Here is a 25,365-nt window from a genome sequence, read left to right on the forward strand (position 1 = left end):
TAGCTGATCTTGGGGCGTCCAGATAAAGGTTTCAGCTTTATGATGAATATATGCTTTATAAATAGATTATAACTAATATATATTAGAGTACTATTTAATGAGTTGGTAGCATGGAATCCAAAGGGTCTATCGTCGTCTTCTTATTCTGCTCTCTTTAGTCAGTCTCAGACTTTTTCGTAGTAGTACTGGCCCCCTAGCTTGTGGCCCCGTGGACCTGCCAGTATCACGTGGGAGATCAGAAGAAGACTAACGTGCCATCTGACACCTCTGAAACGATTTCAAAATATACACAGTCACTACTCCTGCTTTTTCTATTTATATATCTTGTTCTCCGTGGGGTTACAAGACGCAGGCCAGGGGTGCCATCTCATGGGGCTTTTGCAACTCACAAAGAGCCAGCGGCCAGCCATTGATGTTGCCGTACCATATATACAATGGTGGTAGGGCTACACGCAGCACGAGGAATGTCATTAATTTGTACAATTGCTTGGTTGGCAAAACCAGTTTTTTTTTCGGATCGTACTCTCTTTTTTCTCCAACCAATTTTACTGTAGATTTAGAAGTTTCGTATTTAGTCGAGAAAATGATATTTGCAATATATGTACAAAAAAATTTAATTTTTTAGAATAGATTCTATCATTTTTTAATACAATTACGTAATACTTGCACACGACTATCCTAATATTACTCTTTAGTTTATGAGATTTTAACACAGAGGATTTTGATTATCCCCATAATATGGGACTTCAAATGGACATTGAGCCTCAAGTCGGCCAGGTGCTGGTCAAGATCCCTGATCTGGTACCTCAATTTTCTAATGCAGATTTGACCCGTACGTTGCACTGAAACCTAACCCACCTTAATTAAGAAAATAGAAGAGTACACAAAAAAAATAATCTTCAAAACTATCAATCACAAGATCATCAATTAGTTAGAAGTAAAATATATTATACAATGATTGATCGATCACAGCCGCTTCCAATATACCAAACAGATCAAGAAGATGATCAATTTGGTGGCCATGACTTATACAAGTGCAATATCAGTAACAAAACCAAAACGAAAAAACAAAACGAAAGTGCAACAAAAGCCCACTACATATAATTGCTGCATAAAAACTGGTGACTGGCGATATTTATATATAAAGCTAATCAAAGTTATAAATTAAGCTAGTCTTGTACGAGAAAAAGACAAGGGAAGCCCACTTTTTCTTTCTCTTCTTTTGTTCACAAGGGACCCAGAGAAGTGCATGGTAAAACAACTTGATCAATATGATCATGATCTGTTGATAAAGGGAAACCAGCGTTCATTAGAAGAAGATTGGTAGGAGATCACGAAGAAGAGGAAGATAAGCAAGAGTGCCACACCCCAAGGACAAGGAGATCCTCCGGCCCTATGAATCGAATCCGTCTCTTGAAAAGGTATCAGAAATGAAACACCACCACTAGATAGGCAGTAAAGTATTATCAATACAAGTAAGGGCACAATCAAGCAAAAGAGTTTAACCTGATTGATCAGGTCCTCGAACACCGACTCGTAGGTCATGTACCATGTGAAACCCACGATGAAGAACAGTATGACAACAAAGAAGCAGAGATGGATATTAGGGAAAGAGAGGTAATCTAAGTAAGAATATTGGTTATAGTATGATCTAGCCATGCATATAAATTATATATATATATATATATATATGCTTAATTAGAAAAAAGGCGGGGCACTGAAGAAAGTTGGGTTTGAACTGAAGGTTTTTTGCATGTATTCTTGGAGGAGGAGGCCAGGGGCTTCAAATGCTGTCTAGAGAATCATCAACTGGCTTTGTTTAGGATAAAGGTTTTGTGCAGTCAAACGAAGCTTATATAGATCGATCAAGGACTGCATGCGCGTGGATATCACGCCAATGATCATGAAGTTGTGATATTTCTTGATCTGCTAATTTCAAACTTTGTGAAAATGGCTTTGTGTAATCTACATTCTACCCTCCATATGTGATATAGCTAGGTACGTGTAGCTTTACTTGCATGATGGGGTCCGGAGGCTGATCTTTTTTCGGGATAATTCTTTTGGCCGGTGAGAATAATTCATGGTTAAGATTTCAGATTCCTTGTTCATGTATATGCGTCTACCAATGGTAACGCAACACGTACGACCGACCATTGACATGAACGTGGGAAGATGAGAATTAGAATAGTGAATAAAAAAAAGCGAAGGTTTTTATTTTTTGGTGGCCATAAGATCATAAAGTGAAGGCAGAGTTTAGTATATAGTTAAGGCAATGAGGAAGATATTATATATGGGAAAAAGCTATATATGTCTTGAAAAATGGCGGTCCATATATATTTACCTTTACACGCGCAATTCATTAATTATTTAATTAATTGTTGGCAAAAGCTGCCTAACTAAAGGGGCATGCTATTAATTATGCATGGTTTTATTAATACATATGATTTTTTTTTTCAAAAAAAAAAAAGAAAATAAATATGCTACATATTAATTGTTATGTTATAAATTATACGTCGATCATGTAAATTATATATTATATATGCTACTTTGGCAACAGTTACGCAACATGGTTGCAATAATTTTGCAAATCAGCCGTGTACTTATAATAAAATTGCTTATTTACAACTAATTATTTTTATTTAAAATGAATCTATTTTCATTATAAACAATCATTTTTATAGTAAAAAAAATCATAAAGATCTATTTTTCTTATAACATATCTGCTGCATGTATAACTACACATGCAGCATGAGATCCTCGAATGCCTAGATACCTGGCTAGCAGACTAGGAGTCCCCAGTAGTACCAGAGCATGTGTATCCAAACGGACCCTTAAAAAATCATAATGACCATGACAAAAATTATGCCGGTTTTGTTCAAGCATATATATCGCAATTGGCATCTATATGATTAAATCTCCACATCTTTTTGACCATTGCTAGCTAGCTAGCCATACAAGATGTTCCATCAATGACGGTATAATAATCAAAAGCACTTCCATTCCAATCTTTTTAGATCGATCTCACAGATATATTCTCCCCGCCCATTTGTTGTCACCTCATTAGCAGCTAGGATCGAGTCATGTAATCAAGCCGACTGATGGTGATGGCCCACTTGACAAATTCTTTGATCTTTCTAGTTTATTTCCACACCGATCGAGCTGTATTAGTCAGGTACTGGCAGGCATGCATGCATTCCTCTCAAAACCCATCACCACTCATGGGTTGCAAATGGGTTAATGCGTTTGATAGTTTGTTCGATATTCGTTCAATTAAATTAAATTTATAAAAAAAAAATTTATCATAAAAATAGATATTTACTCGATTAATAAATGATATATATTTAATAAAAATTCAACTCGATTTAATTAAAACTTGTTAAAATTTACTCATTCATACTCGAATATACTTGTTAACTCGACTTGATTAAAATTTATTCATATATTAATATAAATATACATATACCTATATATATACATATATATGTTTTAGCTAATTATAATATAAACATAGCACTTAATATATGATATGTAACCTAATTACTTATGCCTATATATTAAATATATTTCATAATTATATTTTATAATTTGTACAATAATTAATCAATAAGATTTAATAATTTTATATGTTAGTATGTGTGAACCATATATGAAATAGATATATATTATGATATTATGTATATGTATTAATAATTTATGTAGACATATAATATATTGTTATTAAAGATAAATATTAATTAATTAGATATTAATTATTTATCTATATGGTTAAATTTCCGCATTTTTTTTTTTACCATTGCTAGCTAGCTATACAAGATGTTCCATCAATGACGGTATAATAATCAAAAGCACTAGTCTTCTGTTCCAATCTTATTGGATCGATCTCACAGATTCTACCCTCCCATTTGTTGTAACCTCATTGGCAGCTAGGATCGAGTCATGTAATCAAGCCGGCTGATGGTGAAGACCCACTTGACAAATTCTTTGATCTCTCTAGTTTATTCCACACCGATCGAGCTGTACTAGTCAAGTACTGGCACGTATGCATGCACTCCTTTCAAAACCCACCACAACTAAAAGAGTTGCGAATGAATCAGTATGTTTAATAATTTGTGCAGTATTCGTTCGATTAAATTTGACTCATAAAAATAAAAAACTTGCCGTGAAGTTAGATATTTTCTCAATTAATAAATGATATATATCTAATAAAATTTGACTCGACTTAATTAAAATTTGTTAAAGTTCGTTCGTTTATATCGAATTGACTCGATTAAAACTCATTCATATATATATATATATATTTTGATAACAAAACCAGAAATTTCAATAAATCAACAAAACAATTACAGACATAAATCAAACCACAAGATTTGAGATAAAAAGTCTAGAATACAATCTCCCTACATAGTCATTCTATCAACATTTCTTGCATACTGAGCAAGACAATGAGCAGCCATATTGGCTTCTCTATAAACATGATGAAAAACACATTCCCTGAAACAAGAAGACAGCTTTTTAATTTCTGCATATAGACCACCCAACAACGAGTTAACAATATTATCCTTTTGAACAGCTTCAATAGCCAAGAGATAGTCACTCTCCACTTGAATATTTTCTATACCCATAGTAGCACACAACTGAAGACCTCGAAAAACCGCAGTCATCTCAATATGTTCAGGTTCCGCAACATCACCCTCCAAGATACTTTCAGCCAAAAGAATACGGCCAGCACTATTCCTTAGGATTGCACCCGTCCTTGCTTTCCCCATTTCTGAAAAAACAGCACCATCCACATTCAACTTTAGCACGTCTGGGTCTGGAGGCTCCCATTTGAACACATCCCTCAGTTGTTTCCTTGATAACTTCAGTGCTCCTTTATGGCTTTTTAGTAGTGAGCTTGCATGTGCCGTAGCTTGTTGAGGAATGAGTGTCACCTGCTCATGAAACCATTTATTCCTCCTATACCAAAACCCCCACATCAAAGCAAAAAACGTAGTCAACATATCATAGTTTTTAGCACCACAAATAGCCAGAGCCACATCAAAAACATTAGAAAAATTATCAATAACCAAATCTGGGAAATAAATAAACCAGGTTCGCTTTAGATCCACACAACTAACCAATGCATGGTATAAATCTTCTCTTTCCACATTACACATACTGCACCTCTATTCAATTGGTACATGCTTTTTTAATAGATTTTCTTTTGTAGGCAACCCATCCTTACAAGCACGTCAAGTGAAAATCTTAATCTTATTGGACACAGGCATCTTCCATAAGTGTTTCCACACAACACGCTGGTCACTAGTAGATGAAGATTCAGCTTCTCAGACACCCTACTGCTCCAAAATAAATTTATAGCAGCTCTGAACACTAAAAAGACCATTCCTCTCGTAGCCCCATACTCTCCTATCAATTCCATTTCCAGCACACACAACAGTCTTCTGAATAGCCTCCACAATACTTGGATTAAAGAGAGCTCTAAGTTTACTCACATCCCAAATTCTAGAGTTAGCACAGAAAAGGGAATTCACACATTCATACCTTCTTCCTTCCGTAATTAAAATCCCCTCATTTGTTAGAGCATTATGACCCAGAATCCATTTATCCAACCAAATGTTAACAGCACTCTCATCCCCTATCCTCCATCTACACCCCTCCACCCATTTTTTTTGCTTCCCAAATACCTCGCCACGTATATGAAGGTGATCTGCCCAAACCAGCTTGCATAAAAGTTGAACTCGAAAAATACTTAGCTTTTAACAACCTATGCAGTAATGAATTCTCATCTTGAAATAATCGCCACCCTTGTTTAGCTAACATTGCCAAGTTGACTTCCTTACACACAATTTGTTCCAACTCAACCAATGAATTCTCCTCTCATCCTTTTTTTGACCCTACCAAAATCGTGCCATCATACCTTCCAATTCCACACATAAACTTGAAGGAAGAAGGAAACAACTCATAGTGTAAGAGGGTATAGAGAGAGCCACCGCTTTTAACAACACTTCCTTACCCCCCTGTGACAGCAACTTCCCCTTCCAAGCTTGTAATTTCTGCCAAACTCGCTGCTTGATGGATTGAAAGGCTTGAGCTTTTGACCTCCTAACAATTGGTGGAAGACCCAAATACTTTTCATACTGCTGAACTTCAAAACTTCCCTACAAGCTTTTAATCTCTAGCTGAACTTCCCTTGGCACATTTGCACTAAAAACCATGGCTATTTTTTCACGATTTATTTGCTGCCCAGAGACAGCCTCATACTTCTCAAGAATAGCTTGAACTCTCCTATTCTCCTCTATCTTAGCCTTACAAAACACCAAGCTATCATCCGCAAATAGCAAATGGATGATATTTGGAGCCCCTCGACATATTTTTATGCCTGATATTTCCTATCGCACACCAGCATCTTTTAATAAAGTAATAAGCCCTTCCGTACACAAAAGAAATAGATAAGGGGATAAGAGGTCCCCTTATCTAAGTCCTCTAGATGGAATAAGTGGGCCCTTAGGCTCACCATTAATCAAGATAGAAAAAGACACAGATCGAACGCACAACATAATCAGTTTGACAAACTCTTGACTGAACCTCAACACCTCCATAATAGAATTCAAAAGACCCCACTCAACTCTATCATATGTCTTACTCATATCCAACTTCAACGACATAAAGCCCTTCTTTCCTTGTTTCTTATGCTTCAAGAAATGCATTACCTCATAGGCTATCAACACATTATCAGTAATTAAACGCCCTGGAACAAACGCACTTTGACTTTCCATAATAATGGAAGATAAAACAGCTTTAAGCCTATTTGCAAGGACCTTTGCAACTAACTTATAGACCACGTTACACAAGCTTATTGGTCTAAATCAGCCACTCGAACTAGGGACTTTCTTTTAGGAATTAATGTAATAAAAGTGTGGTTTAAAGATGATGGGAAAGAACCTGAATTGAGAGCATGTAACACTGCTGCAGTAACTGAAGACCCAACCACATGCCAATATTTTTGGAAAAAAATGGGAGACATGTTGTCTGGTCCTGGAGCTTTTGAAGGGTTCATTTGCTGCAATGCTTCCTTTACTTCAGATTCAGAGTATTCTCGAGTCAGATCCTCATTCATAGAGGGAGTAACCTTGCCTCTCAAGACATGAAGAAAACCAGTGAGGCACTCGGATTGGCAGTAGTAAACAAATCCTGAAAGTAATCAAGAATCACCCTATCCTTTCTAGACCCCTCCTGCCATTGTCCATTAGCATCTTGGATCCGCACCAGTCTATTCTTTCTACTCCTTTGTGAAGCTTTCATATGAAAATATCTCGAATTTTGATCACCTTCTTTTAACCACAACACCTTTGACCGCTGACGCCACATGACCCCATCTCTTTCCAACCAAATCTGTATTTCATCTCTGGCCCTGTTCACCTTCGCAATATCCAACCCCTGACTAGTTTCATACAGCTTCTTTAACTCCATTTTTGCTTGATGTAACTTCGTCTGAACATGACGGAAATAGTTCCTATTCCAGGCATGCAATTTCACCCCACACTCTTGAATCATCCGCACAACCTCCTCCATTGTGGATTGAGAGCTACAGCTTCTCCATTGCTCCTTAATAATCTCTTCACAACTTTTATCCTCCACCCACATTTCCTCAAAGCGAAATAGGCATCTGATTCTGGAAATATGAGGCTCCCCTTTCAACTGAACCCAAAGTGGAAGATGATCAAAATATGCCACCACACCGCGACTCACTCTGGCTGTTGGAAAATAATTACACTAAATTGAATTTGCTAGAAATCGATCATGTCTTTCACTAACACAGTGACCACCATCCCTTCTATTAGACCAAGTAAACTTATAACCAGAGAAACCCAAATCACGTAACCCATAGTCCTCCACAGCATCCCGAAAGGTTTGTAATTGACGCTCAGCTCGAGGTTTACCCCCCTGCTTCTCATGTTGAAACATAATTTCATTAAAATCCCCCATCACTAGCCAAGCCTCCCCATTCGACCTACACAGTCTCTTAAGAAGGTCCCGAGTTCGAAAATGTAAATGGGTCTCAGGATAACCATAAACTGCAATAAGAAACCATTTACCCCCCTCTACTTCTTCATCATTTACAACTGCATCAATGTGATGGAAAGAATAATGAAGCACCATTAGATCAACATCCTGCCCCCAGAATAACGCAATACCACCTTTCTGTCCTATAGCACTAACATCTAAACAATTAGAAAAGCCAAACCGAAACTTACAATTTTCAACTTCACGAACACTAAGACGCGTCTATTGCAAAAACAACACGTTGGACCCTTCCCTTTTGATCAAATCACAAAGGTTACGAATGCTCCGTGGGTTTCCAAGCCCACGGGCATTCCAGCATAGTATTTTCATGGCTGTCGGCAGGGCTGGTCAACAGCCACCGCCGATTCCACTGTAGAAACTGCAGGAGCTTTGGTAACGCCATTTACCGAAACCGCACGTCCCAATTTCTGCTTCTTTCCTGCTGGCTATAACGCTACAACTTCCCATTTTCTCAGTTTGCGTTTCTTCACCCCCACAGAGAGGAGCCCTTCACTATCGAGAGAGTTAGGTTTTAAACCATCCTTGCTAAACGACGACACTTCACGCCATTTGCTACACTCTACCGGATCAGGTTTTGAAAACGGGCCTTGACCCAGCTTATTACTAACAGCCCGCACCCTCTACCTCCTACCGTTTTAATCCCAATTCATCAACAAACTGGTTATCACCTCCAACCACCCGAGCGTCAGTTACGTGGAACGTATCTTTGAGTACCCCTATCTCAGCGGTTCCACCAACCTCCCCCTGAACATCATCCCCCACCTCCGTATTTACCGGTGCCATTAACTCTGTGTCCGTTACAGGTGAATCTTCCCCATCCCGGCCCTTACCTGCACTATCGGAACCTCCTCCTACAACTGTATCTTCACTGCGACCTTCCCTCTGCATGGAGGCAACCTTGGGCTGAGATATACCAGGACCACCCCTCACACCAGAAGGATGGCCCATTTTCCCACCACCAGAGGCTCGGAACCTGCCCTGGTTGGTACGCTCAGTGAAACTTCCTGCCCGAAGCCATACACCATAGGGTTGAGCCACCATCTTTTGCACTTCAGAATCTCGAGTCCGAAAAGCACAATCTTTATCAGTATGACCAACTCGACCACACCAATAACAAAAATTCGGAAGACGCTCATAAGAAAAATGGATCCACACTGACTCACCTCCACCAATAGATAACTTAGCACCACGTAACAAAGGTTCTGTTACATTGAACGTAACTTGCACCCTCAAATATTCACCCCATTCCACTTCCCCCTTCTCCAAGTCCACCTCCTCAATAGAACCCAATCTTTCTCCAAGCTTTTTTCCAACAAACACATTCATCGCCATAAGAGGTAAATCATGAAATCGAACCCAAAACGAAGTCATCGTCATCTGCACTTGCTGAACTTGAAGCCGTCCATCCATTTTCTTTAGCAACACCAAATGCTTATCAAACAACCATGGCCCTTCTCGTAAAACCTTCGTCTTGTCTCTGCCATTTTCAAATTCCACCAGGAAAAGAACCGGAGAGAGCTCCTGAAACCGAACCCCCATAGCAGTCCGCCAAACTTTCCGCATGGTACCTATGAAAGCTTCCTTGTTAAAATATTTTTCAGTAAACAATTTCATAAAAAAACAGCGCTTCCCACTCGGAAGCACGTTCTCCAGATCACCCGTGTCCACCACCACACCCTCACCCTCCTTCTCCGTTAAAGACATCTTCGTGTATAGGACATGGAGATCGTCCTCCATAATCGAAAAACCAGAAATAAATCACGACTTGCACCACGACAGAAGGCAAAAAACCTCTACAGAGGAAACCCTAAGAGAGGAGAAAAGTTCCATGCCATCTTTTTTTAACTTATTCATATATTGATATAAATATACATACACCTATGTATATACATATATACATACATATATATATATATATGTATTAGCTAATTATAATATAAGCATAGCACTCAATATATAATATGTAACCTAATTATTTATGTCTATATATTGAATATACTTCATAACTATATTTTATAATTTGTATAATAATTAGTCGATAAGATTTAATAATTTTATATACTAGTATATGAGAACCATATATGAAATAGATATATACTATAATACTATGTGTATATATTAATAATTTATGTAGCATATAATATATTGTTATTATGGATAAATATCAACTAATTAATTAGATATTAATTATTTATAAATTTATAAAATATTATAATTTAATAGATGTTCTACTTATTAATTACATAAATTTAATATTAAATTTTTTATTTTTTATTTATTTAATTTATTTAATTATTAAATTTTATTTAAAAAATAAAAAAAATAAACAACTTGAGTTGAGCTTGAGCTCGTCTCAATTCGATCTCGGTTTTAAGACAAGCTCAAATAAAAATCTTGAGCTCAATCGAGGTCGGCAAGTCAAAAATTGGCCCATAATCCACGCTAAACTGACAGCAGCGATCCATATCACTATTAATCAATTATTAATTATGCTGGTAATTATGAAGCTTTCAAGAAATATGTGTTTTAAATAATTAATTTAGATATCTGTGCCTACTAATTGGCAACATGATATATACCGAGTACACGTACAGTTAGGCCGGTTATTTTGGAATATTATATAAGCTATCTGTAAAAAGTTGTCGCTGGAGTGATGATCAAAGCAAGTTAAGATCAATGAGTACGAATTATGATCAACGTACGTACGCTGTGTTTTGATTTAATAAAGAATAAATTCCCTCGACATAAAATTATCATCGACGTTATGAAATGGGAATATGCATGGTTGATCATGATGGGGTAGTACTTGATGGCAAGGCCAAAATCCCAAAAAAATATAGTAGCGATGATCACAATGATCTCTTGAGAATGAAATCATGAAATCTGGCACATCCCAGCTCTCTTTTTCGATATGGTAAGAAGACCAGGACATATAGTAGTTAGCTATCCCTCTTGCTTGCTCTTAGATTCCAGCTCCTTCGTGTAGTAAGGATTCAAATCAAGTGAATTACAAGTAAGAGCTACAATATTATCAACTGACATAAGATGGCTTGCATGGTGCTTAGTTCTTTCGACAATGTTATCTAACCAACCATGCACATTATACTTATAAAATTAGTACTATAGCTAGTACTGGTGTATAATTAATGTGGAAACATTTTGGAAAGGAGGGTACTGACAATACTAAGGTGGAATTTTAATTTATGGTGGACGTTGTTGCAAGATAATTTTGGTAGCTAGGAAGAGGTGATGGCAAGAAATTAATGAAAGAATTCTCTGCATGCATGCAGTATATATAGATGCATATATATATATATATATATATATATATAAATGGTAGCGATGAATCATGACAGTTTAATTTATTGATAATGGTGCGCAATGATACTGCTGGTGACAGGTCATGTTGGTTGATGTAATTCAAGTAGTCAATTAAATGGTATGTATGGATTCTCATGATCACCTACCAACATAAAGTGGATTTTTTTCCCCTATCTTACCAGCAGACAGAAGATAGAAAGCCGAGATCATCTTAATCTGAGAAAGATATAATATCAAACATGAATTTAATTCCACTATCTCGATTTGTATCCTTAATTAATTAGGTTACTGATTTATAAACAACAAAGATATTAAGTAAACCCTCCTCATTTGTAATCTTCCATGTCATCATGGATTTCATCTAGCTCAGTACTGCACTACAACATCAAAGCTGCAGAAGATAAACCAATTCCAAGATCAGGATATGCATATATATATATATATATATTTATTATATATATAAAATTTCACTAAAGGAGCGTGAAGACCATGTTCTGGATCCCTTTAGCATCATCACCTTTTATATATATGATACACTTAACAGTACTATATATAGATATGATTGATCAACTCATGAAGACTGCTTTCCATTTGCTTGTTTGTTTTTTCTCTTTTGCCGAATGCTTTCCGTTTGTTTATAATCACTTAATCCCTCCCACTTTGTACGTGTCTCCTCATTGGCAAGCACAAACTGCATTGATTTAGATGACCCACTTCAGATATATATATATATATATATATATATATATATATATTTATATATCCTTTGCTAAGAATGGGATACAAGTGGCATTCCTATAAGAAAACATGCAAAGCTCCTTTCAGAAAGTATGCATTACCCATGGTTGGGACCCTCTTTCATGGACCCCAAACTTTAAAGTCACTTAACGGTTAATTTTCTTGAGGCCAAAATCCAAATATATATATATGATCGTGCCGATGCTCTCAAGTAGTACAAAAGCCATAATAGTTCGTTGCTAACCAGCTGGCAGCTATATATATATATATATATATATATATATATATATATATAAATACTACATATAGTCGTGGAGTGCGCAAGCGTTATGCAGTCGCTTTGAAAAAAAGTGACACCCACTATTAAAAAATTAATTTTTTTCATATGAATTCCGTATTTATTTATTTTTTTCAAAGTGATTGCACGATTCTTACGCACTGACGACTGTAACTATCATTTCTCATATATATATATATGTTCTATTAATATTTTAATTTTCATTTTTTATTCAACTTTTCTTTTTTCTTTCCTAAAACTCAATACATACTTAACTCAAACTATCTCACTACTATTCCAAACCATCTTACTACTATTCACAAAATTTTCATCTCATCTCATTTCTCAAATATCCCGACCCTAAGAATGATCAGTTTGGTTAAGACTAATATACAGTGTAAAATTTAATCTTCGATTAATAAAAAAAGGTATTAGTTCTTCCATCTCTTCCCTTTCTTTTCTTTTGAAGTCTTTTCTTCAACCAACTTATCTAACATTAAAGATTCGTAAATAATGAAGTGAGTATCAAAATAGAGATTATATTCAATATAGATGGTGCCTGTTTTTGGTAACTTAGGAGGTGCTGGATGTGGGGGAGTATTCATGCGTGATGACTGTGGAAGATTTCTCTTTGGTTCTTCACTTTGCTTACGAGTGGGGACCAACACTCTTTACAGAAATGATGGCTTTAAAGCAGGGGGCTTCTATACTGTCTTCAACCTGGTTTTTCTGAGGTTCTTTTTGAATCTGATTCTGTGGTGCTAGTTAACTGGCTTTGGCTTAGCTTTGTTGCAATAATTCCTATCCTCCCAGGAAGTTTAATGCTATATGGGAAGACATTTTGTTCTTCCATGATCAAGTCCTATCTTTCTTTGTTCGGCACCCACTTGTAGGGAAGGAAACTCTGTTGCTGACCAACAGCCAAATCTGGTGCAAATTGTTGTTTTGAGCAAATCTAAATTTTGGCTAGAATTTTAAGTTTTGGCTATAGCCATCGGCGGACCTATGAAGGGGCAGGGGTGCCATGGCCCCCGCAAAAATTTGAAAAAAAAAATTATATATTAATTTTTTTATAATTTAATAGGATTATATTAATCTTATTTTTTGTTGGCCCCCTCTACAAAATTATTTTTATTTGATAGATTAATTACTTATAAGTCTAATTTTAAAAAAATTAATCCAATTTAAAAATAAAATAAATAAAATACATTTCACATAAAATAAAATGATCTAATAACCTAATAACCTAATCACACGCTTTTACTCTCAATAAAAACAAAAAAAAATTCGGATGGTCTTTTTTAATACATAGGTTGTATTAAATATATTTTATTTTTATTTTAGATCTTACTATTAGATTGTTTTATACCGCAGAAAAAATTGTATAGAAATAGAACAAAAAATATTTTATTATAGTTTTAGTTTTCCTTGGCGCCCTCTAAAACAAATTCCGGGTTCTGTCACTGGCTATGGCATTAATCTTTGGCTAGGTGAATCCACATTGAACTAGTCATCTTAAAGTTAAAATAATAATATAATATTATATATTTTAATAATATTTTATAATTTTTTATAATTTTTTTTATATTTTGTAAATACACTTCATATATTAATTACTAATTTAATTTTTACTTAAAATTATTATTTCTCAACTATTTTCTTCCTCAACCTAATTATCCAATAAATACATATAAACCAAACTTTCTCTCAGCTTAAAATATAAATAAAAACAGTGACCCCAATTCTCAAACCTATTGGGAAATATAAAAATAAAGAAATGAGGAGAAAATGAAAATATCCAAAAAGAAAATAGAAGAAGAATGCAAAGAAGTGGAAAACATTTCCTACAGTGAGAGAAGAGCGAGGGAAAGAGAGAGGAGAGGGGTGGTTCGTGGAAAACATTAAAATAATTGTTTGGTCTGTAAACAGTAACTCTCCAAACATGGCTAGCTTTAGTAGTTTTGTTAGTTCAATGTAGATAAATTTTCTCATACCTCGTCAAAATATGAAGATGTATTGTCCAATGCCAATGCTCTGATCAGGCTTATTTCTTTTCTTCTCATTAGCCCAAACTAGCATGGGTTGAATAATGCCATCTAATATTATAAATACGAGTGAATAGTAAGACATGATTGGATCCAATTTTACAAGTTTTTTAAGTTATCAAAATCCAAAGATCAAGCTTTCATGGATTGAAGAACTGTCACTTGGAGATTCATAAGATGGATGTTCATCCCATGTCAGGATAATGTTGGGGTGAAAATAGATCTTAGTTTCATTCTTTGTCATAGTAGAAACAACTATGAGCTCTGATATTGCTACCCATTATCCCCATCATAGGACAGGCTTAGGAGTTAAGATCACTTCCAAACTTAGAAAGTTGAAACCGAAAGTGCCATCTTATGGCTGCAATTAAAAAAAGTTCTATATAGGCCCCTCAAAAGCCTTTACAGCCCACGGTCTAAAGCTCCTGGATTTTAGGTACAAAGGGTTTAAGACATGGAAATGGAAACATTCCTGAACAATACAACGTTACCCAAGTTCCAGATTGCCGGTGGTGACATTACCCAACTCAAATGATATGGCCCAAGCTCGGATAGCTCAGACTGCATCTAATGAGTAGTGACTCTATTCTAAGGAGAAATACTATTTTTTTTTTGTCCTAAGTTTCATCATTTTCGGTCATGTCTACTGAATTCATATATATACCACTTAAAATTGATTGCTATTTCATCAACATGTGTGAACGACATGGGCGGTTCAATACAAATTGAGGCTTAAGGTGAAATTTGAGTGAATGATTCGTAATTATAATACAATAAAATATAAATTATTATATGGAATATTTTCAAAATTTTCAATAAAATGAGATTTTATTTAAATCTTTAAATACAGTTTTTGTAAATTTATATTTACAACAACTTAAAATGAGGCATTAATGCAGCTTTTGTGCCTCAATTTAGCAAGATCTTAAAAAAATTATTTAAAATATAAATAATTCATTGTATTACTTATAAAAAAAATTCATTGTATTAAATATTAAATTTAGTATTATGGAGCCTTGCTCACATTGAAAACTATAAAAATTATTTAAAATTTTATTTAATGAAATTGTTTTTATTTTTAATTTTTTAAAAAAACACCTCATTTTTATTTTTGGAGCTTGCATAAGGTGAGGGTTTAGGCAATGGCCTAAATGATCTTACCATTGAGCCTGCCCTGGTGAACCAAGACGATAAAATCTATCGTGAAGAAGAGTTTTTACTCTACTTAAGTCGTACAGAACATGGCAATTTATTTCTTTTAGGGTCAATACTGAGTCCCTTTGGATCCTTTCAATGGCAAAGTTGATCATGTCAGTGACAAAGGATAATAGTATATTATAGACCTAGACCACAAAAACCTCGTCTTTCTTTAGTCCCGCCATGCGGGGTAGAATTGCTGAGTTGAGTTTTATCAAGGGCGGTTCAAAGGCAAGCGACTTGTGAACATTGCCTTCACCCATTTCAAACCAAATATTATTGGCTAGACTTACTATTTTTTCAATTTTTTTTTATAAAAAGTTAAATCTATCTTAACTTATTTTATATATTCAAACACATATTTCAAATTATTTACATTCAAATACATCTTAATGAGACCCATAAAATATTAATATTTATAAATCAATTCAAATCATTTGAGATTACTTCAACATCCAAATGTAGCTTAACGGCTCCTCTCCTTAAACCCCACCAAAAAGGCCCCTTACATGGTTTATTAAAAAAATGAAATTGAAAATAGCCCCTGTTTTGTTAAAAAAAATTGACATCAGCCATTTATGTTCTTTTAAATAAATAAAACTTATATAAAAGAGATGTTAAAGAAGGTTAGTATTGTAATGAACACATCTTGTATATTCTTTTAATATTTTGCTACGAGTTCTAATTAAATTAAAGCAACTTGTTCAAGAGTTCTATTTTATTATGTTATTTTTTTAAACTACAAGCTCATTTTTTGACTCTCAATTCAGACTATATTATTTGTAATTTTTATATATATGTATTTATATATAATTTATTCATAGATAGATTATTATTTTAAAATATAATTTATATATGTACTTTTATATATATAATTTATTTATATATTGACTATTTCAAAACAATATTAATATAAAAATATTTCGTTTCAGTATCTTGATTGGTACGGTATTCAAAACTTTGCTTATAACATAACAGTATAGTTATTTGAGATACTGCAATAAACGAGAAGAGAGTGCAAAATTAGAAACTTGAAAAATCTAAACTTTAGATAATGATGATCCGGGAAAGAAAGAATTTCTGATTTTGAAAGTTAAACCAAAAAAAATTGATGAACATATAAAATGAAAGTAAAGTATGGTACTGTGCACGTCTAATTATTTTAAGCGATTCAATACACCCCAAAACCAACCCCACTTGGATTAAGTGGCTGACATTATCGAAAGCTGTGACATCAAAAGATAGAATAATTGCAGAACAAAACAAAACAAATATGTCGAGAACATCAATAATGGAACACATAAACATTGTACTCAATGGTGGCATCACCGGTCTTGGGTTCAAGGGAATGAGTGGTGGCCTGAGCATAACCCCTAGCAAACCTAAACAGCCTGCTGCCTCCGATCACTGGCATCTCCCTTACCCTGCTGCTGCCGCCGTTGTTCCTCCCAAGTATGGAAAGTGTGCTGCCATTATATTTTCCTTCAGTGAATGCAAAGTTCATAACCATCAAGAAAGCAATCTCTTCTTGTGCTGCAGAAGCATAGAATCCTTGTGCCTTTCCTACAGTTTTTGAGCTTAACTTTGGCCCCAAGGTTAATGGGTTATCGAACATTCTTACAAGACCAAAAAATGTTGCCGATGCATTGGAGGGAGCTGGCACAACTTGGACGGCAGTGGGATTTTGACCACCAACGATGTCATGGAAATAGAAGCGGAAGTGGCTAAGCTTTTCTTTCTTGAGCCCGAGTAGTTTTCTGTCTAGAGCTCTTCCAAAGCCATGCTCTTCTTCTTCTTCTCCAGAGACTAAGATTATGCAGAAGGAAGAGACAAGAAAGAAAACAATCAATTGGGAAGCCAAGGTAGGAAGAATTCCAGCCATGGCAGCTCTTGAATGCAGAGAATAAAGTAGTAATGTCTGTAAATAGGGCTAAGTTGTTTGTATTTATAAAAAGAGTCCACGACTTCCTATGCAATTAGGCAAAATAAAAAAGTGTTGGTAGTAGGTACGTGCTTAACAACTCCAATGTGGCATCTTATGATTTGGGGACCCTTTAATGGTTGTTGTGTTGAAAAACAAGAGGAAGAGTCGGTCAATTTGGCTAGCCTTCCTCTGGAAGAGCCAAAACTTTCCAACATGTCGTGTAAGTGGTGCTTGACAATTCAATTCCAAAGCTCTTGTTTCTTTCTCATTTTCTTTTATACCCCTTTAAAAGTCTGAATATAAATTTTAATGGTCACTCAAATTCGAACTGGGAATGTAAAAGACAGAGAGACACCAAAAGACAATAGGCATAGTGCAGAAATTAAAAGTCATAATTAAATGGAAGATAAATTCAAAATTACTTGTAATTTTTCCAACGTTTGATGCAATTAGTGCATTGGAAACACGCAAGAGATGTAGGGCTTTCCAACGATATATGGGGTGCTTGCTAATTATTCCTCAAAGTACCCCAAAGTTCAATTTTTACTGAATCATTTGATTGGTCATGTAATAATTCCCATGTCGGTGTCACACATTCTTGGCATCCGCTGATATGAATATGAGTTGGTAGGTGGGCGGCCAGAGCTACAATTCATTTTCTTGAGAACCAATCACAGGTATAGGAGCCATTGGGTCAATGATATTATTTAGTGGAAGGATGGTGGAAACCACCAAACAAATTAGCAATTTATTCTGTGTTATTAATAGTAATGTAAAAGTCTTTGTAACCCATTTGTTTTATTTTAAGCAGTCTGTAGATACAAGGCAAACCAGCCCAGCTTGGCTTAAAAGTAGTCAAAAGTGACCAACGTACACGAAAGATATCACCCCAACAACATAGCCCACCACAAACGGTCTTAGAACATCAATAATGCAACACAGAGACATTGTACTCAACTACTGCATCTCTTGAGTTGATATCAAATGTATGAGTCCTGATCTCAGCATAACCACTAGCAAACCGGAAAAGTCCACTGCCTCCGATGACTGGCAACTCCCTCACCTTGTTGAACACCGGGTTCCTTCCTTGGATGGTGATGCTGCTACCATTGTACTTTCCATCAGTGAAAGCAAAGTTCATAACCATTAATAGTTCAAGGTCTTTTTGTGAAGCAGAGGCATAAAACCCTTGTGCTCTTCCAATCAATCCTGAGCTCATGTTTGTTCCCACGGTTAATGGATCATCAAACATCCTCACTAAACCAAAGGCTGTTGAAGTGTTGGAGGGTGCAGGCACAACTAGAACAGCTGTGGGATTGCTGCCACTGACGATATCATGCCAGTAGAAATGAAAGTGGGTAAGCTGTTGTTTCTCGAGCCTAAGTAGTTTCGGGTCTAGGCTTTTTGCATAGCCCTGATCTTCTGCAGTGACCAAAATGGTGGAAAAGGAAGAGAGGAGGTAGAAAATGATGAAAGGGGAAGCCAAGATGGGAAGAACAGTACTAGCCATTGGGAAGCAGGAAGCTCTCTATGCAGACAAGTACTGAGTAATGGCAAAGAATCGTCTGTATTTATAAAGTGAATTGTGCATCTTTATATGCAAGCAAGTAGACGAGTTTATTGGCTGTGTACTTGCCAACCCACTATGGAGAATATGTTGAAAAACTGGAGCAGATAAATACTAGTAGTCAACTTATTTGGTTAACCTACTTCTGGAAGGGCCAAAATGCTCCTTTTTCTCCATTAATCAAAGCCTTGTTGGTGAGTCAGATACACACTCAGCAATCCACCATGCTTGCTCCCTCCACCTTTCGTAAAATTGAGAGGAAAAGGAAGATTTGATATTATCCAAAATCTTGTTATAATGGGTATTGGCCGGTCCCATCCTGTTACAGAATGAAGATTTGTTATAATGATCAACCTACTTCAAATTCCAAAGGAAGAAGATTTGGCTCGTTTCCCATGCAAAATTGAAAGGAATCGTTCGAACACATATCGCTCGAAGTGTTATTTCTCTCGCACTACCTGGCGTTTTGTCAAAGGTTAAGATGATGCACTCTCAGCCTTTGAATGACCAAGAGATGAAAAATCCCGAGGAATCTTGTAAAACTAATCCTATTAAATGATTAACACTAGCAGACCTACAATCTTCATGCAAGTTACAACTGGTTAACACTAGCAGTCCCTATGTAGAAAGTGCGAAAACCCCAATCGTGCAAATCAAAGGATTTCTATATCTTGGAAAAAGTACAGAATTGTTGAAACTACATAATATTACCATGCAAACCGGCTTCCTGTTCCGTCAAGAAAACGATCAGTATGCCACCCTTTGGCCTGCAGTTCAGATAAAAACGGAGAGAACACATCATTCATCTTTTCATAAGCATCTTGCAGAACAATGGCACTGGGCTCATGAGAGGACTTCTCCATATCTGCAGCATATGCAGCGACTAGCCACCCCCTCAATGCATCTTCAGCAGTAGCGTCATGCGTCAAGACCATGTCGACCCAATTATTTCCACGATTCAAAAGAAAATTCTCCTCGGGGAATATTTGTTTTAGTTCATGGAGTTTTGAAGGCTTCACGACCTTGCGCAAAGCTCTTCCCACTTTTACATTTCCAGCATCTTCTATTAGCCGCCCAGTAAACAGGAGATCTTCTCGGTACCTAAGGTCAGCAGGGCTGGATATTTTCCCTGTCTGGTTGGATTCCAAATTTCCAGTCAAATAATAGAAAAAACATAGATGATTTGGTAAATAAAAAATAACATAACAGAAATATATGTCTGAAGTTCAAAACAAACCTTGAGAAAATCCGCCACAATCATTGCAGTTCTCTGAGGATTCAACGTGTTTACGGGAGCTGCTCGCATTTCTTCAACGACGCTGTATATGTGTATGATTGAGAGAAGAGGTCCAACAATCAACTGAAATGCCATTAGATATTAGTTCTGAACCACCACAAAGATTTATATTAAAATAGAAGACTCATAACATGACCAAAAATACTAAACAAGTATGCATTTCAAATTTCTCTTGATTTATATTACCAAATCTTGAATCAAGATTTTGTAAGCACCATTCCCCATGCTCTAGAACTTCCAAAAAAATCAGAAACCAATAACACCTTTAGAATTCTAATTAACCTGATCTATTACCCTACAATCTAATAAACCTATTTTCAGTAACTTCATCAATTGTGACTAGATATACATAAATGATTCATCTATAGGAAGACCTGGTTTAACTCATTTCTTATATATGTGTGGGTGTGGGTGTGGGTGTGGGTGTGTGCGCAATGGTAGAGGCTAACTACAAGTAGGGCTGCCACTAACTGTATTCAGGATATGTAAGAAGTAGTCAAAAGTTTTCCGACTAGTTTTTTTTTTGATTAGTTTTCCGACTAGTTCTCATGGTTTTTTTGGCAGTCCTCCGTATTCAGGATATGGAGGCTAACTTTTTTGGCAGTCCTCCAGGTACAATGGCAAGACTACAATTTTCCGACTAGTCCTCATGGTTTTTTTCCCTGGTAATGTTCTGTCATGACATGACATTATGAGACCAAATGTAGGACTACTGTGAGTGTCCTGTATTTAATTTTACAATCGTGAATAAATACTCAACCTATGAAGGAGAGTCTGTGATAGTGGAACCATTTGTGGATATGCTGTTCAGATGGGATCTGGGCTATTATACCAAAGAGAAAAGTGACGGTGAATCTGAGGCAAAAAGCTTTAAGGCAGGGGAAAAAACAGTTTAAAATAATCAAGTACATTCTTAAGTCCACAAATACAAAATCCATCCTTTCTTCTCTAACTCCAAATCGCTTTCTTACTTCCCAAAATGGTCCTCATCTTAAAGTAGTGGACCCTTGAATTTATTGTAGGATAAATAAACACTTTCATTATTCACATTTTCCAGAAAAATATACCAACAACTTGGGAGTAATTTTCTCATACCATGATATTCTAAGAAACTAATAAGAAAAGGTAACGCTGCAATCCAGCATTAGGCTTCCATAAATAACATAAGCTTAACTGTTCTTAACTTCTGGAAATTAGGCATTGATTACTACCTTTCCCTGCATTGATGAACAAATAGTAGATGCTAATTGAATTCCTGCTCCTAATCCAACGACATTGAAAAGAGTTGAGATGGCCTCGCCTTTCGCAAAAAGATCACTGAAATTGCCTTCTTTGGCAAATGAAGAGTATATTGGTAATCTTGTCGCTCTTGCTGCGACCACTGCCATCCCCTGTTAACTCAAAAGGCAGAGAAAGAAAAGTTCAATACAGAGGAATCATGATAAGAACTCTGGAAGTTGGAGAATGTATGGTGTATTTTCACTGGTTATGGATTGAAAAAATGGAGGGAAGGTTAGAAGGTCCACTAAGAGCTCCACTAAACTAATCAGATGGACCTAAAGGGCTATAGTCACAATAAAATTACAACTTCCGAAAGCAGCAGAAAATCACGTATTGATAAAATAAAGATAAGATAAATTTTTTCAGTCCTACCAAAACGTGTGTGCATATGTTATTAAGGATGTTCTACCTTAGCAAAATTGCCTAGGCCTGCCACCTCAAGAAAAAGATGTGGACATAGGGGAGAAAGTACTTCCAAGCCAGTGCCCAAGTCATAGAGCACATCAGCTGCAAGATGCAAGGTTCAGTCCAGTTAGGCAACTCATAAAATTAGCAGGCCAGGCCTATTGAAGAGAAAAAAAAAACCACTAACCTGAAAATTCAAAATAAAGGAAAAAGAGCAAAAACACTAAAAACAAAGTTCTAGGACCAAAATATGCCAACCTAGAATCCTCCAACTTTTAGGCTCTGAATCCATTCTAGCCCCCAAATTGGTACAAATGAGCTTCCCCACATGCTGCATCCCATCCTTTAGAATCTGCATGCCCACAAAAGAGACAGAAGCAGGAAAATATTAACCAGCAGACAGGCAGGACCAGTCACATCCACCATTCACCAAAGTAACAAAAACTTACCCAACTCACAGCAGTTGCTTGGGCAGGTGTGGGTCGCAAGCCTGCAGCAAACAGCAGTGACTGCAAAGGATCAAGCATGAGCATATAGAACAAAATAGAACAAACAAAAAGCCGTCACAGCTTCTGAGCTCATGCACATGTTGGAACAGGAATCAAATCAAGCATGAATGTAGCTGATTGAATTAAAACATATACTCCAATGAAAAATTTCTTATAAACAGAAACTAAATTTCTCAGTCCTCAAGATAGATATCCGCATTTAGGCATACAAAGAAAAAAAACTCGAGAAATAAAATCAGGAAATTTTATAAACTACAGCTACATTGCTATCAAACTATCTATCAATATGTATTTGAGTGACAAAGTGGAAACTTGATAGAACTTTTAAGCTGTAGTGTAACCAAGAGACCTGTGTGGATAACACCGATAGCGCGGCACTGGAGCAGTGTTGCAGAGCCCGGAACTGCGTGTACCGAAGATATCCTTCACCGACACTGTCACAATTACACAAAGCAATAATTTGAAAAAAGGAAGAGATGAGTAAAAGGTTCAATTCCTAGTAGTGCGAAAAAAAAATAGTTCTAACCTATAAGGATATCCCGAGGGGAAAAATGTATTGAGGAAGGAGTCGATCATTCTGTGAATTACAGGTCTTGAATCATCCACAATCTTCATCTAAGTTACATAAAACCCCAAAATCTTCCGTTTCGGTTAAGGGAAGAAAAAGAAGAAGAAGAAGAAGAGTATATAAATATATATAAGCAGGACTAACAGAGAGTTGACCGTCTTTATCGAATTTAAAGCGGCGAGAGACGGATTCGGATATTTCGGTCCAGAAGAGTGGGGGCTCGGGGGTGGTTTCTGGGGCTCCTTCTTCTGCATCTTTAGCTTTTCCTGTATTGAAGTGTATACGCAATAGAAATGGATAGAAAATGGAAGAAAATCATGGAAAATCTTTTGTTTTGTTGATTAGAGAGGGTACCTACCAGCATGTTCATGTTCATGGATGGTAGGAGGCGGCAGCTATCGTATTTTCGGATCCAGAGAATGATTTTAGTCGGATGGGGGCGACGAGTTTAGACGGCGTCGCTTTGGTTTCTCTCTGTCTTCTCGTTGTTCTCAATCATGCGAGAAACAATAGAAAACCACGTGGTTATCCTTTTTTCTTTTTTTAATCACTGTTAGCTTTTGTTTTTTTTTTTTTTTTTTTGAAAGAAGATTTTAAAAATAAAAAAGCTGCTTTCACCCGGGACGGGGATGCCACGCGTACCTGGGATTCAAACTCAACATTAATTAAACGGTACGTTTCCAAATATACGTTACTTCTGAATGGAACTCCACCCCTACGAGATAATCTTCACCAGTTCACCTCACCTCACCTCTAGGATTGAACTCGCACTGAAACATTCATGGAAGACTGCTACAAACCCCAATCTTCACCTCACACGGAACACACCTCCAAACTCCCCAAGCTTGCTACGAAGACGATTCCCCCATGGAATGGTAGTGTTTAGTCATTCACTTTGCCTTTTTACTCATTCAGCCATATATCCCAATTCCTTAATGTGGTATTCTTTTCTTTCAAGTTTTTTTCCCACGACCCAAACAAAGAGTAGGAAAACTGAAGTTTTCAGATCAAGAATTGGATTTTCTTTCTTTCGATTGTGTAATGGAGAGAAGGGAAAAAATGATGCATGCCTATGGAAATGAGCCTGTAGTGTGCGAACATTGAATATAAATTTGAACAAGAAAAATAGAAAAAAAAAACTGCATAAAACAGAGAATGCTCATTACCATAGAACGAAGAGGACGAAGAAAAATTTTTAGATGTAAAACAGGGATGAGTTTGGCACGGATTTCTGAAATCCAGTTTATCTTTTTTATTTTTAATTCATTTATTAAAATAGTAATATAAAAATGATATGGTTAATGCCATGTCACATGATTCCGCAACAAGTATTGCTTTGAGTGAGCAGGATTGTTTAAAAAAATGATGATGATATTACCCCATGAGAAATATAATTTAAAGAATTTATTTTCTTTATTTGATTTCACACTGTGCAGTTTTAAGTAACTTTTTTTAAAAAGAAATAATATTTATATAGTTTTATGGTATGTAAATTTTATACATTTTTTTTAAAAAAATGAATAAATCTAAATCTTATATAAAAAGTTATTTTTTTTTAATTGTGGATCCTATTTTAAAAAAAATGCACAAGATTTATACATTTTAAAATTATATCTAGTATTACTTGAATCAATTAATTATGATTGTAAGCTACAATCAATAGAAAGACACTGCAACCGACTATTTTGATTCATTTCATAGGAGAAATCACCTTCCTATGGCTCCACATTTTTATTCGAGAAAAGTATGAATAACTAGAATAACAAAGAAAATTAGGGGTGGCAATTGATATTCTCCGGTCGTGTACTAATTGTGTCAAGTCATGGACATTTAATTATATTTAATTCAAACCCGACCTGTCAAGATATACGTGTCAAACTTTCGAACTTTAAATAGATCCATTTAAATAATAAGTTGTGTTGTGTTACTCATTTTGACTCGTATAATAATTAATTAGAAAAAAGTTAATACGACACAACTTATTTCAACTCGTTTCATGTCAATGTGTTGAACTATAATACTCATAACCTATTTGACATGATTAACATAATTTCACACAAAAATTAAAATATATATTTATTAGTAATCACAACATCTAAAAAAACAATAAGACTACATACTAACAAAAAAAATTAATATTTTTCAAATTTT

The 25,365-nt window shown here is 35.8% G+C and overlaps 4 protein-coding genes across 4 annotated transcripts; all 4 read right to left on the minus strand.

Annotated features, from left to right (window-relative positions):
* Positions 1-8,712: 8,712 nt before the first annotated feature.
* Positions 8,713-9,822, minus strand: LOC121238254. The gene has a single exon (XM_041135082.1). The coding sequence runs from the start codon at positions 9,820-9,822 to the stop codon at positions 8,713-8,715; it is 1,110 nt and encodes a 369-aa protein (XP_040991016.1).
* A 6,966-nt stretch (positions 9,823-16,788) lies between these two features.
* Positions 16,789-17,755, minus strand: LOC121239415 (dirigent protein 22-like). Its single transcript, XM_041136668.1, has one exon. The coding sequence runs from the start codon at positions 17,543-17,545 to the stop codon at positions 16,949-16,951; it is 597 nt and encodes a 198-aa protein (XP_040992602.1). The 5' UTR covers positions 17,546-17,755; the 3' UTR covers positions 16,789-16,948.
* A 224-nt stretch (positions 17,756-17,979) lies between these two features.
* Positions 17,980-19,698, minus strand: LOC121239416 (dirigent protein 22-like). Its single transcript, XM_041136669.1, has one exon. It carries the CDS (start codon positions 19,095-19,097, stop codon positions 18,513-18,515), a length of 585 nt encoding a protein of 194 aa, XP_040992603.1. The 5' UTR covers positions 19,098-19,698; the 3' UTR covers positions 17,980-18,512.
* Positions 19,699-19,801: 103 nt separating this feature from the next.
* On the minus strand, positions 19,802-23,748 carry LOC121239414 (protein root UVB sensitive 2, chloroplastic). The gene is given in 11 exon segments (XM_041136667.1): positions 19,802-20,287; positions 20,392-20,514; positions 21,663-21,842; positions 22,142-22,239; positions 22,396-22,489; positions 22,587-22,646; positions 22,996-23,080; positions 23,173-23,261; positions 23,359-23,438; positions 23,441-23,480; positions 23,573-23,748. Coding segments are annotated over 11 exon segments (1,293 nt in total). The 5' UTR covers positions 23,591-23,748; the 3' UTR covers positions 19,802-19,861.
* Positions 23,749-25,365: the final 1,617 nt, after the last annotated feature.

Source organism: Juglans microcarpa x Juglans regia, chromosome 7D (assembly GCF_004785595.1).
Source record: "Juglans microcarpa x Juglans regia isolate MS1-56 chromosome 7D, Jm3101_v1.0, whole genome shotgun sequence".
In the NCBI taxonomy this organism is placed as follows: domain Eukaryota; kingdom Viridiplantae; phylum Streptophyta; class Magnoliopsida; order Fagales; family Juglandaceae; genus Juglans; species Juglans microcarpa x Juglans regia.

What these genes read in the sequence shown, in the direction of transcription:
- LOC121238254 (XM_041135082.1), bottom strand. Translation starts at nt 9,822, where the DNA reads ATGGAGGACGATCTCCATGTCCTATACACGAAGATGTCTTTAACGGAG.
- LOC121239415 (XM_041136668.1), bottom strand. Translation starts at nt 17,545, where the DNA reads ATGGCTGGAATTCTTCCTACCTTGGCTTCCCAATTGATTGTTTTCTTT.
- LOC121239416 (XM_041136669.1), bottom strand. Translation starts at nt 19,097, where the DNA reads ATGGCTAGTACTGTTCTTCCCATCTTGGCTTCCCCTTTCATCATTTTC.